A 14,231-nucleotide genomic window follows, 5' to 3' on the forward strand; every position below is an offset into this window, starting at 1 on the left:
AGGTCCAGAAAACCGCCAAAAAACCTTCTCTGACCTGAGAGCTGCTTACAGATCTGCCCCCTTCCTGACCTCAGATGCCTCCTGGCAGACTGAGATGAAACCGGAAGCACGCCACCGCAAAGATCAGACGCTTCCTGGCTGAAATCGTCGGCAGACTGAAGCAGAGTCCCGGCGTTCTGCTTCCAGTTAGCCCGCCCAAGGGCTGCTAAAGGTAAGTAGGCTACAGTCCTACCAAGGACCCTGAGTGAAGGAGCCTTTCCCTGCTCCGGTAAACAGGTTCCTACCGAGGACCGGACCGGAGAGGGCTAAAATGGCCGAGAAACGCTTGCCCGCTACCCAAAGCGGGACTGCAGCGCTGGACAGGAGAGCTCTGCCACGAGCTCTGAAAACAACAAATGGGGGATGTACCTACCCGGATAGGGCAGGAAAGAACTGTGGGTAAAGGGGAGGTTCTGGGGGTTTAAATCTTCCCTGCCCTATTCGGATAGGCGGACCTATCTCATATGCTACCGGGAGTAAGAAGGGAAATTTATCCTCACTCTCGTGGACCATGCCACCCGTTACCCCCCTAGATTTGCTTAGAGAGCACTGGCAGGGACCGAAGGACCGACAATAGTAGAGTACGTGTTGGCCTTCTGGGATAGATTGAAGAACCACACGGACATGGTCCGGGAAAACCTTCAAGTGGCGCAAGGTTGGCAGAAACGGTGGTACGACCGGACCGCCCCGGAGCCGTGCCTTTGAAGTAGGGCAGAAGGTCCTAGCGCTTAAACGATCCCGTCACGATAAGCTGCAGGTGGTGTGGCAGGGACCGTATCGGGTGGTGAAGCAACTGTGCAAAACCACCTACATGGTAGCTAAATGTGCAGACGGAAGGATCCAGCGAACCTTCCGTGTGAACATGTTGAAAGCCTACCAGGAGCGTCCCGAGGAAGTAGCAGTTATTTGCACCCCTGCGATAGATGACCCTGAGGGATTACCATGGCCCAGGTAGCGTCAGGGACGAGGGAACTTGGCGCGATATAGTTAGCGGTGCAGTTAGGGGAATCCCAGAAGGCCCAAGTTCTCCAGCTGTTAGATCAGAGAGGCGGCTTTCTCTCTGCCCTCCCCGGATGCACCACCGCGTGGAGACTCCAGGGCAGACCCCGTTACGCCAAGCGGCGTACCGAGTTCCTGAGTCTGTCCGAGAAGGGATGTTAATGGAGATTAGGGAGATGCTCGATCAGAGAGTGATTGAGCCGACCGAGAGCCCCTTGGCTTTTCCGGTAGTCCTAGTGCCTAAGAGAGATGGGACGACTCGGTTCTGTGTAGTCTACCACAGGCTCAAAGACCGGACTGTGACTGACACGTACCCCATGCCCCGAGTAGATGATTTGTTACACCGCATCTCTCGTGGTAAGAGAGATCGGCCTTCATCACATTGGGACTATACCAATTTAGGGTAATGCAGTTTGGCATGAAGAACGCTCCGGCGACGTTCCAAAGGATGGTAGATCGACTCGTCGATGGCCTCCAGGACTATGCTTGCGCGTTGCAATCGGAGTTAGCCACCTAACCAAAGAAACAGCCCTAAGCCGACCCCGTTGGGGTCTAGCCGGGTCTGTCACTGGAAACAAAGGGGGGAGTAATGTGATGGTTCCTACAGTCACCCTACCCCTCAGTTAATGTTATCCAGTGACATGAAACTCTTTAATGTGTTACTAATAAAAATTTATATTAATGCCTTATTTTGTAAAAGTTTGCACACGGCACACTAAGGTCTGAGAGATAATCTAATAAAGATAATGTGTGCTCTTTATCTCCCAGACTTAGTGGTCCCGGTGTCCTGTTGTATTGCTCCTCCTCCCCTCGTGGTGTCCCTACCTATAAAAGGCGACACCTGTCCCATAATAAACAGTTATTCCTTTTGTTGTACCTAAAGACTAGTCTTGCCTGGTTATTTGGGTACTGGATAGCGACATCCCTTTACTTTGCTTGGGGATATTGCCTACAGATTGCGGGGAATTATTGTCCTGAAGGGAGAAGTCGCTCTTGGTGGAGAGGGAGAACCTGAGGTCCCTGGTCGGTCCGTCACACCGACACTAGCGGAGCAATATCCGTAAGGACCCCGAGCGGCAGCAAATCAAAGTTTCCCCGGGACAGCCGGCGTTTGTACGATAGCCGCACTGCCTGATCGCCACCTCTCTAGCGGCTCCAGTGACAAGGGATCCCCAGTCTCTGCGAGGGTGTCTGGGCTACGAGAGCCGAAGTCCATGGGTAGGGCAGGTGATACAGGGATGAGGTAGGACGGGAAGGGGAGCCAAGCGGCAGTAGGTTGAAGCTTCCCCCGGGATGGACCGCGGGACAGCCGGCGTGGGTCCGATAGCCGCGCTGGGGCAGTTATGGTTAATGAGGGTTTTTAGGGTTAATTTAGGGGCAGTAATGGTTAATAGGGTGTTTAGGGTTAATTTAATGCTGAGGACTGAGGGCACGGGCGTAGGAACCGGGGGGGACGGATCCCCCCCAGGAAATCATGCGGGGGGGACCGATAATATAGAAATCCCCCCCAGGGTGAGTGCACTCGGGTGCAGCTGTGAGGGTGCTCACAGCTGCCCGATCGGCAGCTGCAGCCTGCAGGACTGGTTAGGGAAATCCGTGATCTCCCCAACCAGTCTTACAGCTGTATTCAGGTCACACTCACCAGCTGTCTGTAACTGAGCGCCGGGCGACGGGATATGACGATTATATCCAGCCCCGGCGCTCAGCAGAAACAGCTGTCCGCAGCCGCACTGCACAGACTGCGAGCGGCAAACAGAAGGAAAGTTAGAACAGAAATCAGAAAGGAGGAAGCAGAAAGCAGGAAGCAGGACGGAGGAAGAGAAAGCAGAAAGGAGGAAGAAGGAAGAAAAGGTAAGATTTGTGGAGAACCAAGGTGGGTGGGTGGTTGATTATTGGAGGGTCTGATGTGGAGAACAAAGGTTGTGGGGGGGTCTGATGTAGAGAACGAAGGTTGTGGGGGGGTCTGATGTGGAGAACAAAGGTGGGTGGGAGGGGGTCTGATGTGGAGAACAAAGGTGGGTGGGAGGGGGTCTGATGTGGAGAACAAAGGTTGTGGGGGTCTGATGTGGAGAACAAAGGTGGGTTGGGGGGGTCTGATGTGGAGAACGAAGGTGGGGGGGGTCTGATGTGGAGAACGAAGGTGGGGGGGTCTGATGGTAGATTTGTGTGTGCATATACATATGGTAAGGCATGTGTATGGGCACTTGGGCAGGCATATGTGTATAGGGCAGCTGTGTATATGTGCGTGTATGTGCATATGTCTGTATGGGCAGTGTATATGTGTACGTGTGTATGGGCAGTGTATATGTGTACGTGTGTATGGACAGTGTATATGTGTATGTGTGTATAGGCAGTGTATATGTGTATGTGTGTATAGGCAGTGTATATGTGTACGTGTGTATGGGCAGTGTATATGTGTACGTGTGTATGGGCAGTGTATATGTGTACGTCTGTATGGGCAGTGTATATGTGTACGTGTGTATGGGCAGTGTATATGTGTACGTCTGTATGGGCAGTGTATATGTGTACGTGTGTATGGGCAGTGTATATGTGTACGTCTGTATGGGCAGTGTATATGTGTATGTGTGTATGGGCAGTGTATATGTGTACGTGTGTATGGGCAGTGTATATGTGTACGTGTGTATGGGCAGTGTATATGTGTACGTGTGTATGGGCAGTGTATATGTGTACGTGTGTATAGGCAGTGTATATGTGTGTATCTGGATGGGCAGTGTATATGTGTACGTCTGTATGGGCAGTGTATATGTGTGTATATAAGGAGTGTATTTGTCTTATAGTGTATACGTCTTTGTAAGTATGTGCAAGGGCGGTGTATATTTATGGGGAGGCGTGTGTGTGTGTGTGTGTGTGAGCAGATTACGTATGTTTGGGCAGGCGTGTATAAGGGTAGTGCATATGTGTGAGTACTGGCAAGTGTGTATGTGCAGGCAATTGCAGCGTATACGTGTGTTTTTGTGGGCAGGCATGCGTAAGAGCAGTGCATATGTGTGTATGAGCAGGCATGTCGTACTTAAAGGGAAGATTATGATTCCCTGTAACACGTTTAACCCATTGTGTTTGTGTACGTAAGTGTGTGCATGCGTGTGCATGTTATTCAAGTGTTTAAGTGTGTGGATATGTTCTTGTGTGTATGACGTGTTAGGAGTCTTAGATGGTTCCTTCAATACATCATAGTAGTCTCTGTGGCCGTGTCCAGTGGGGTCCATCTGTGGTTGTAAGATTTGTCTTTTTTTGTGAGTTTCTGTGGGAATTTTCTCCCATTCACCCAGTAGAACGTTTTATGAGCTGAAGGTGATAAACCAAGACATTTTGGACAACACTATGCTTCTAACTTTGTGGGAACAGTTTTGGGGATCATGACTGTGCCCCAGTGTGCAAAACAGCTACTTTGCACCATAACCACTACAGTGCGTTGGTTGTAGGGTCTTACTCTGCCTGCAGTTAATAAAATATTTCTATAAGAGTATTTAAGTGTTGTCTGCTCCCAGACCACAAATGCGGAAAGGGTTAATTGCATCATTGTATTTCTGTAGGATCTTTTGTTAAAATGTTGGCAATTGTGCATTACTTAAAGCATTATTACCAGTTGTTCTAAGTGAAATAACTGAAATATAGGCCAAACTTTCGGTTAATTTTCTTTGACCTGTTTGTTTAATAAAGAGCTTCTCTGTGAAAACTGAACATGATACTTTTTTTGTGCGGAAATTGTACATACACACACACATACATTTATATAAAATTTGCCATGAACAATTCCCAGTTTACTGAACAAGAATATACCCTACCAGTAAAACTGCTATGCCCCCCAGATTTTTAGGGGTTCCTACGCCCATGACTGAGGGTTAATTTAATAAAGTTAACTAAAGGTGCAGTTAGAGGTAAAGCAATCTAAAGGTGGACAATCTAAGGGGAATCTAAATCCTGGGGGCAGTGAAGATTATTAATGTATTTATTTATAAAAGTGTGGTGTCAGTGATATTCTCTGAATGGTTTGAATCTCTGAACGATTCTCTTCCTTCAGTGACATCGCTAGAGTAGGCAGCCAGGCAGGAGGGTTCATTGACCCTAATGAAAGGGGCGGGGCCAATCCTTAGTTTGACTGCAGGGAGGGACTGGGCAAAAGATTCGGATCATGAATCGGATCATTTCAGTGACCGACTCGAAATGATCCGATTCACTTTACTGATCCGAACTTCGCATCACTGCTTTGGGGTATATGAAGGGTTAATTCCTTCTTAGCAATTAAGCTTTCAGAGGCAAGGGAGATGTCTACAGTGGAGCTACTCACGGCTCTCTCTCAGTGATTATCAAATTCATTAATACGCTCCCCAGACCATTGCCAGCTACACGATCATCACACAGCTGAGGGATTCCCGGCTTCTGACACATTAATTTGCGGTAAACCACAATTTCCTATGCAATGCTGCCACCGTGTGGTAGCACTTGCCCACCCACCTTTCTTGAGAACCATATTTATCCGTGTAAGTGCTGGCAGCTTTGCCACGAATTTTAACCCTGAAACGGACGGAGGGGGAGCGGTAGGGTGTATGATGTAGCTTGTATGAATGGTGTTTAGCCACCGTTAAGCCCAGCAACTAAACATCGGGCTGAAAAACTGCAGTGGAAAGCAGTTGCCTATAAAGAAGTTTGCAGCAAATTTATAGCAAGACAGATATAGCTTGTTCCAGAGATTATGGGTGGCTCTGAAAAGAGCCTTTGGTGGTGTTGGCTAATTGCCCTGAGGTTACCGATTACCGCACTCACTTGCTCTTGGCAGGCTTGTGGCTCTCGGTCTTCTTGGGCAAGAGCACCGCCTGGATGTTGGGTAGAACACCTCCCTGAGCAATGGTGACCCCTCCGAGCAGCTTATTGAGCTCCTCGTCGTTACGAACAGCGAGTTGCAGGTGGCGTGGAATTATACGGGTCTTTTTGTTGTCGCGTGCAGCGTTACCAGCCAACTCCAATATCTCTGCAGTCAGATACTCCAACACCGCTGCCAGATACACGGGTGCGCCGGCCCCTACTCTCTCGGCATAATTACCCTTGCGAAGAAGCCTATGCACACGGCCGACAGGGAACTGCAGACCAGCTCGGGAAGAACGTGTCTTCGCCTTAGCACGAACCTTTCCACCTTGTTTTCCTCTGCCAGACATACTTTGACTCAACAAATAACCGCGCAGATACTTGACGAAATAGTACGTTACAAAGAAACGCCGCTCGCTTACCCAGCTATTTGTAGCTTCCCCGTGACGCTATTCGTCACTGATTGGTTCCTTTTCAAAACAGCCAATCGGCTGGAAATAGTCTGAGACACCAATCGGTGTAGGCACTGCGGTTTATGGGCGGCCGCATCTTCACACGTGACAACCTCATCGAATCGGAAGCGAGACAGCAGAACGGCCTTATTTGCATGCGGTGCCTATAAAAGGAAGGGCCCGGCGCAGTAACCTTTCAGTATTCGTCACGGTTTTTTGTGTTCCGTGTTGAAAGGAAAGCAGACGCAATGCCTGATCTAGCGAAATCTGCCCCTGCTCCGAAGAAAGGCTCTAAGAAAGCCGTTACGAAGACCCAGAAAAAAGATGGGAAGAAACGCAAGAAGAGCAGAAAGGAAAGCTACGCGATCTATGTGTACAAAGTACTGAAGCAGGTGCATCCAGACACTGGCATTTCCTCCAAGGCCATGGGCATCATGAACTCGTTTGTCAATGATATCTTTGAGCGCATTGCCGGGGAAGCTTCACGCCTAGCCCATTACAACAAGCGCTCCACTATCACTTCTCGGGAGATTCAGACTGCTGTACGCCTCCTCCTTCCTGGAGAGCTGGCCAAGCACGCTGTGTCAGAGGGCACCAAGGCTGTTACCAAGTACACCAGTGCCAAGTAAAGTTCTCTTTGTTCTCTCTCTTTAAACAAAGGCTCTTTTGGGAGCCACCCACACGGTCTGTCTCAGAGCTATGTGAATTATGTAGCCTCTTTTGTTGGACTGCTAGCTCTGGGAAGAGCATTTGTGAGCATTGAAATGTGCTCCTCACTCCTCCAGATCAGCTGGGGTGTTGTGCCCGTCGACCAGACTGCTTGGCAAGAGGAGCCCAAGGTGAAGGGGCTCCTGTAATGGCAACGATCTGTACGCTGATTGGGTATTCCAGCTAATCGCTGATTTCTCCTGCTGGGACCCAAGGGATTAACCCCTTCACCGTCAGACAGAACCAGCGTTGCAGAGAGAAGGGGCTGCTTTAACACTGCGGCTAGCCCAAGCTGAGCTATATCGTGGGTCTATTGTCCTGAAAACAGGATAAGACATGAGGGGACGACAAAGTCATAATAACAATCACACACATACTGGGACATACAGAATTCAGATAACTACCACAGACGGCGCCTATTAACCCTGGGACGTGTCAGCCCCCATTCAAGCGAGGCCAGCCTTTGGACGACACCAGCTGCCGATCTCACCCCATGTTCTGCCAGTAGCTCAATCTATAGCCAGACCCAGCCACTGTTCAGCTAGTTATTTCAAGGTGTGCATAGAAAAGCGCGGGCAGACTCTGGGAGTATGATCATAGCCTAAGAGAGGGTGTGGGTGGCTCTGAAAAGAGCCGTTGGGTGTTTAAGGGTCACGAGTGAACAAGCTTAACCTCCGAAACCGTACAGAGTACGGCCTTGGCGTTTCAAGGCATACACCACGTCCATAGCGGTAACGGTTTTCCTCTTTGCATGCTCCGTATAAGTGACTGCGTCACGAATCACATTCTCCAAAAACACTTTGAGCACACCACGGGTCTCCTCATAGATCAGCCCAGAAATACGCTTTACACCTCCTCTACGAGCCAAACGGCGGATAGCAGGCTTGGTGATCCCCTGGATGTTATCCCGAAGCACCTTCCTGTGCCTCTTTGCGCCACCTTTCCCGAGTCCCTTACCTCCTTTGCCACGGCCAGACATGATCGCGTTTACTCCACGAGTTCCACAGCACAATACTCGCGTACGGCCGGCCCGCTTTCTTTTATGCGTACTGGACGGACCTGATGGGGAACCGCACCATGCTGCCTCAAGGGGGTGTTGCTTTTTGAATATATGCTTATCGTTGGTTGGCTGGAGAAGCTTCCAAACGTGCCTCAGCCACCGATTGGCTATTTAGGAATATCAAAAGCCCGCCCGCGGGAAACCTTAATGCTTTTGCCTCCCTCACCGCCACGTGATTGCTTTCGACGATCCCTCATTTACCACTAGGTGGCAGCATTTCGCTGTAAATAAACGCCAAACGGAGACCAAGATAAAGGCGGGCTTTTAGCTTTCGCCGTATCGCTGTTAACGGTCACCCAGTACACAACTTCACTAGGTAGGAGGCTAACCAAAAAAGAGGAGAAGAACTAAATAAAAAAAAAGAACCGCAGCTAACGAGCATTTAATTTAAATAAATAAAAAAAAAGATAACTCTCCACACCGAATTCTCTTGATCAAAGGCTGGGTTTTTCAAATCATCGTCCTAGCCTATGAAAAAGAGGGGCGTGATTAAGCGTATCCAATCACATTCACCTCTACTCTATAAAGGGCTTGAGTTGGCCACAGAATCGTTACAGTTACGTTGGATTCGTCGTTGAAGCAGATCGGCGCGCACCAGCATGGCTCGCACCAAACAGACAGCCCGTAAGTCCACCGGAGGAAAAGCTCCTCGGAAGCAGCTGGCGACCAAAGCTGCGAGGAAAAGCGCTCCAGCTACCGGCGGCGTGAAGAAGCCACATCGCTACCGCCCGGGCACCGTAGCTCTTAGGGAAATCCGCCGTTACCAGAAGTCTACGGAGTTGCTTATCCGAAAGCTGCCTTTCCAGCGGCTGGTCCGTGAGATTGCTCAAGATTTCAAGACCGATCTACGTTTCCAGAGTTCTGCTGTTATGGCTCTCCAGGAAGCCAGCGAGGCTTACCTCGTGGGGCTTTTCGAAGACACCAACTTGTGTGCTATTCACGCTAAGCGGGTTACTATCATGCCAAAAGACATTCAGCTGGCTCGCAGGATCAGAGGAGAACGTGCTTAAATAAACGTGGTGTGGGCGAACGCGATTTTCCCCTCACCCTCCCACAAAGGCTCTTTTAAGAGCCACCACATTGTCACTCAAACGAGCTTGTGTTTTGTGTTTCCCTTCGCATGCACGAAATTAACCCTGTTCTTCGCGGCCAAGCTTGAAACATCTCACACCGTTATCCCACTACCGAGCGAGCCGTCAAGCGACCGATTCGCGGCTGGGCATAACGAGTAACGGCAAAGCACAATCTTCAAGCCCGCCCCTATCTCTATTATGTTACGGACAGGGCTCTGAGCGAGAGCGCTGGCCGAATATGTGAATCCATGCATAACACACAAGTATGGAGCTAGGCTTTCAGCGGGTGGCCCACATAGCCGCGGCCGGTGATTAAACGCTTTTTCTTTTTTCGGAGGATATGATGGTTCTGAAAAGAACCTTTTGTGTGAGGAATTAAGTGGGAAAGCACACACCAGAGGCGCTCCAAAACCCACGCCCCCCCTTCTCACTTTCTGGGGGCTGCCTTTTTAGCCTTGGGTTTAGCGGGGCTTTTGGCAGCCTTGGGCTTAGCGGGGCTTTTGGCAGCCTTGGGCTTAGCGGGGCTTTTGGCTGCCTTGGGCTTTGTGGCCTTCTTAGCTGGGCTCTTGCCAGCTTTCTTCGCTTTAACAACCTTAGGCTTCTTGGGACTCTTGGCAACGGCCGACGGTTTCTTGATCTTTTTCGGGCTTTTCTTCACTCCTGCAGGGGCTTTCTTGGGCGACTTCACAACCTTCTTAGAGGCTACTTTTTTAGGCTTTACGGGAATTTCCTTCTTCTTTGATGTCTTCTCTCTGCTCTCCAGCTGCTTCTTGTTCAGCTTGAAAGAGCCAGAGGCACCGCTTCCTTTCAGCTGGATCAGGGTCTCTTTAGACACCAGACCCTTGAGAGCGAGCTTCAGGCGGCTGTTATTCTTTTCTACGTCGTAGCCGCCAGCAGCGAGTGCTTTTTTAAGAGCTGCGAGAGACACTCCGCTGCGCTCCTTGGACGCAGAGACCGCTTTCACAATCAGCTCGGAGACACTGGGACCGGACTTCACAGGACGGCTTTTTGCAGCTGCCGGCTTCTTCGGCTGTTTCTTCTTGGAAGAGGTTTCTGCCGGGGGAGGCGCCGGGGAAGGAGCTGTCTCGGCCATCTCACTGCCTGGATCCCGCCACAAAACAGTTCAAATCGAACGTAAACACGGGGTTAAACCGCCAGAAGTTTGGCTTTTATAGACGAGCTGCCGCACATTCATTGGTTCATGAGCAGTAGCCTGCGAGCCTATGATTGGACGCCGTTTCTGAAACCTCCCCATGCTGCCGATCGCCGGGGCATCGCTGGATTTGCAGTCAGGGAGAGGGGGGTTTGAAAGGAAAATATATTTACCGTTTGCGCGTAAACGTCTCATCACACTTCTAATTATAGATCCTAACTCCAAAGCAGTTGAATTTCTTTAACCGTGCAGCCCCCCCCCAAAAAAAAGAAAGAAAAAAAAAATGCCAGGGAACAGCACCCAAGAGGTGTGAAATAATAAATAAATAAAATAATGAATACAGATAAAATAAATTTTTTAATACGGTATCACCTATTAAAGATTAATTTACCCTTAAACTTAATCTATAAATTTATATAACCCAATCATTTATTATTATTTAAGAATAGCCTAATATTTATACATTAAAGAATAACATTAAAAATGATGGATATTTTTAACTAATAATAATCAATTAAATAATTTAAAATAAATTGTATTTCTACTGCTAGTGCCTGGCTGCCTGTCGGTCTGATGATTGTCTTAGGACTCGTAGCTGACAAGAGTTTACTTAGGGGTTATTTATTATTAACGTATTATATTATTTATTTATTATTCAAAATAACAAAAGTAATTATTAAGATTAGGTTTTGTCTTATCAGGACGTTTTATGTGCGAGAGTGTGTTTGTGTGTATTAGCGCGTGAGCATACGTTAGTGAGGAAAGGGTTAAGCGTGAGAATGTGTTTGTGTGCATGCACCACTGTGTATTAATGATGTATATACTATTTCTTTAACGTGAGTGCGAGTGAATAGAACTAGAAAGGGAAAATAACAGGAAAGATCCTTGTGAATTGTGTGTGTGAACTCTGTAAAACACAGCTTTACATCTATGATCATATAGACTGACCTCTGTATAATAACACACAGCCTGACTTCTATACAAAACCCCCTGACCTCTGTATAAAACCACACACCATGACCTCTGTATAGTAACACACAGACTGACTTATGACTATACGTTAATATTGGGGGCCCAGAGCAGCAGAGTTGACAAGGACTAGCGTGCCCCCCTCCCCCTGCCCTGTAATCAGCCCTTCGAAGCCTGTATTTTTGTGACAGGGGGAGCCGGCACCAGACTTACTTAAGAGGGCGGGGCTTCCTCTTCAGCAGCCGGCACCAATACATAAACAGGGGAGGGACTATCTAGCCGTCTACTACCTCTCTCATTCTCCTAGCCCCTCCCCCGAGTGTCTGTTTGGATCAACCCCTTCCTTTCTTGTGTCTTCTGGAGATCCCAGATCTGCTCAAGGCAGAAAAAAGTTGGAGGAGGGAGAGAGCGGATGGACGTGAAATTAAATTTTTAATATATTTTTTAAATAACATTTTAAATGGATTCCTGCCTTGAATAGGGAGCCGAGTCCCGCTCCTTAGGTATTTAGTTTCTTGTTGTTCTTGTTGAGTACTTTGATGGTTTTGGCAGCAGTCCCGGTGTTCTTGTTGCGGTTTGGCAGCAGTCCCGGTGTTCTTGTTGCGGTTTGGCAGCAGTCCCAGTCTATTGATTGGTTGCGGTTTGGCAGCTGTCCAGGCGTTCATTGACTTGGTGTTGTGATAAATGAATGCCGGCGAGTAGAGGGTGCCGAACGTTCCTTTAATTGTCAGTAACAGGAGGGGATGCTTCTCCGTGCGGATTGAAAAAGCTCACACAGCTCCCTGACTACGACTCGGATGATTGACTGCCACGCGGGGGCCACTCTCCCACAGCTTCCTGACGGCCACTCGCCCCCCCCCCTCCAGAAGGCCACTCTGGGCCCCCACCCACAGCTTCCAGACTGCCATTTGGGGGCCCACATCCCAAGGATTCCAGGGGGCCACCCGGGGGCCCCCTCCAAACGGCCAATGGGGGGACCCCCTCAAACTGCTTCCGGACTGCCACTTGGGGCCCCCCTCCCAAGGATTCCAGACTGCCACTTGGGGGCCCCCCTCCCACAGCTTCTGGACTGCCACTCAGGGACCCCCCCTCCCACAGCTTCTGAACGGCCACTCGGGGGCCCCCTCCCACAGTTTCCTGATGGTCACTCATGGGCCCCCCTCCCAAGGATTCCAGACTGCCACGCGGGGGCCCACCTCCCAAGGATTCCAGACTGCCACGCGGGGGCCCACCTCCCAAGGATTCCAGACTGCCACGCGGGGGCCCACCTCCCACTCCCAAGGATTCCAGACTGCCACTCTGGGGGCCCCCTCCCAAGGATTCCAGACTGCCACTGGGGGACCCCCTCCCACAGCTTCTGGACTGCAACTCATGGGCCCCCCTCCCACAGCTTCTGAACGGCCACTCGGGGGGCCCCCTCCCAAGGATTCCAGACTGCCACTGGGGGACCCCCTCCCACAGCTTCTAGACTGCCACTCATGGGCCCCCCTCCCACAGCTTCTGAACAGCCACTCGGGGGCCCACGTCCCAAGGATTCCAGACTGCCACGCGGGGGCCCACCTCCCAAGGATTTCAGACTGCCACTCTGGGGGCCCCCTCCCAAGGATTCCAGACTGCCACTCGGGGCCCCCCTCCCACAGCTTCCAGACTGCCACTCGGGAGGCCCCCTCCCAAGGATTCCGGACTGCCACTTGGGGTCCCCCCTCCGAAACCTTCCAGACTGCCTCTCAGGGGCCCCCCTCCCAAGGATTCCAGACTTCCACTTGGGGTCCCCCCCTCCCAAGGACTCCAGACTGCCCCTCGGGGGCCCCCCACCCAAGGATTCCGGACTGCCACTCGGGCCCCCCCTCCCAAAGCATCCGGACTTCCACTCAGGGGCCCCCTTCACACCGCTTCCTGGCCTCATAATGTGTATTTATACCAGCAATGTATTATATATATAAATAAAGTTAGTTCCATTTATATGTGATGGCTCAGAGTAGTAGTATTGTTCGACAACTAAATAATGGATAATAAATTACACTGACATACTATATACAGTGTGTGACGGATCGTCCTGTGCCCCAGACTGGACACATCCGCCTGTCAGCTCCTTCCCTCTCCCAGTAAGCGGACACGCTGTGGCTGTCCGAAGAAAGCAGTCACAGACCAGCACTTCCCTCAATCATGAGACAGAACTTCATGCTTTGAGGTTAAAAACAGAACTCTCTTTATTACAAACACACAGAACTTATATACAATCTCCATTCACTGTGCACCAAACCCAACCCCCAATCCTATCAGCCACATCCCATCACAAATCCCATCAGCCACATCCCCTCACAAATCCCATCAGTATACAGGGGATGTATCAGGTGAGGGGATTAAGAGATACAATGGGTTCCCCCACATGTGTTATCCCCCCTGTAGTGCGGGTGCCGTCTGGGCAGATAGGGCTGTGCTGGCTGATTAAGAGCCCCAGCCGGATTATAGGATCGTCTCTTTGAAGGCTGGAGCTGCAGCCACATTCAAACCGGGTACACATAAATATAATAATAATAATAACAGTGAAGATCAGACAGGGTTCGTCACATTACTCCCCTCTTGTGCAAACGTCCGGCAGACACAGCCAGATCCCTAACGGATCGGCTTGGGGATGACCGGGCCTCTACTGTCTCTAGTCCTGCGGGGTAGGGAGAGCGGGCGTGCGGCCTCTGGGGCACCCTGGCAGCCCCATGTCAGTCACCCAGGCTCCTAGGCCTGGCCCGTAGTCAAAGGGTAAGAGGCCAGCCCAGAAGCCTCTCCAGTGGGCAGCCCTCTTTAGTCTCCTCTGCAGGCATGGGAGACCTTTCTCCAGGGCTTCCTTTCCCCTCTGGGCCCTCAGCCCAGACTCGGCTCCCTCCCAACCTGATGGAACCCTCCCATGGTTACCCTGACTACGGGCTTGTCCCGAGTCAGCTCCACATTCCCCCACC

General features: G+C 50.5%; 5 protein-coding genes across 5 annotated transcripts; 2 read left to right on the forward strand and 3 right to left on the reverse strand.

Annotated features, from left to right (window-relative positions):
* Positions 1–5,722: 5,722 nt before the first annotated feature.
* LOC128468938 (histone H2A type 2-B-like) lies at positions 5,723–6,234 on the reverse strand. Its single transcript, XM_053450749.1, has one exon. The coding sequence runs from the start codon at positions 6,210–6,212 to the stop codon at positions 5,820–5,822; it is 393 nt and encodes a 130-aa protein (XP_053306724.1). The 5' UTR covers positions 6,213–6,234; the 3' UTR covers positions 5,723–5,819.
* Positions 6,235–6,516: 282 nt separating this feature from the next.
* Positions 6,517–6,964, forward strand: LOC128468988 (histone H2B 1.1-like). The gene has a single exon (XM_053450792.1). The coding sequence runs from the start codon at positions 6,563–6,565 to the stop codon at positions 6,941–6,943; it is 381 nt and encodes a 126-aa protein (XP_053306767.1). The 5' UTR covers positions 6,517–6,562; the 3' UTR covers positions 6,944–6,964.
* Positions 6,965–7,683: 719 nt separating this feature from the next.
* Positions 7,684–8,029, reverse strand: LOC128469033 (histone H4). The gene has a single exon (XM_053450831.1). The coding sequence runs from the start codon at positions 7,999–8,001 to the stop codon at positions 7,690–7,692; it is 312 nt and encodes a 103-aa protein (XP_053306806.1). The 5' UTR covers positions 8,002–8,029; the 3' UTR covers positions 7,684–7,689.
* A 642-nt stretch (positions 8,030–8,671) lies between these two features.
* On the forward strand, positions 8,672–9,192 carry LOC128468888 (histone H3). Its single transcript, XM_053450705.1, has one exon. It carries the CDS (start codon positions 8,682–8,684, stop codon positions 9,090–9,092), a length of 411 nt encoding a protein of 136 aa, XP_053306680.1. The 5' UTR covers positions 8,672–8,681; the 3' UTR covers positions 9,093–9,192.
* Positions 9,193–9,496: 304 nt separating this feature from the next.
* On the reverse strand, positions 9,497–10,274 carry LOC128469043 (histone H1B-like). Its single transcript, XM_053450839.1, has one exon. The coding sequence runs from the start codon at positions 10,246–10,248 to the stop codon at positions 9,583–9,585; it is 666 nt and encodes a 221-aa protein (XP_053306814.1). The 5' UTR covers positions 10,249–10,274; the 3' UTR covers positions 9,497–9,582.
* Between the last annotated feature and the right edge of the window lie 3,957 nt (positions 10,275–14,231).

This window comes from Spea bombifrons, chromosome 11, assembly GCF_027358695.1.
Source record: "Spea bombifrons isolate aSpeBom1 chromosome 11, aSpeBom1.2.pri, whole genome shotgun sequence".
Taxonomy (NCBI): Eukaryota; Metazoa; Chordata; class Amphibia; order Anura; family Pelobatidae; genus Spea; species Spea bombifrons.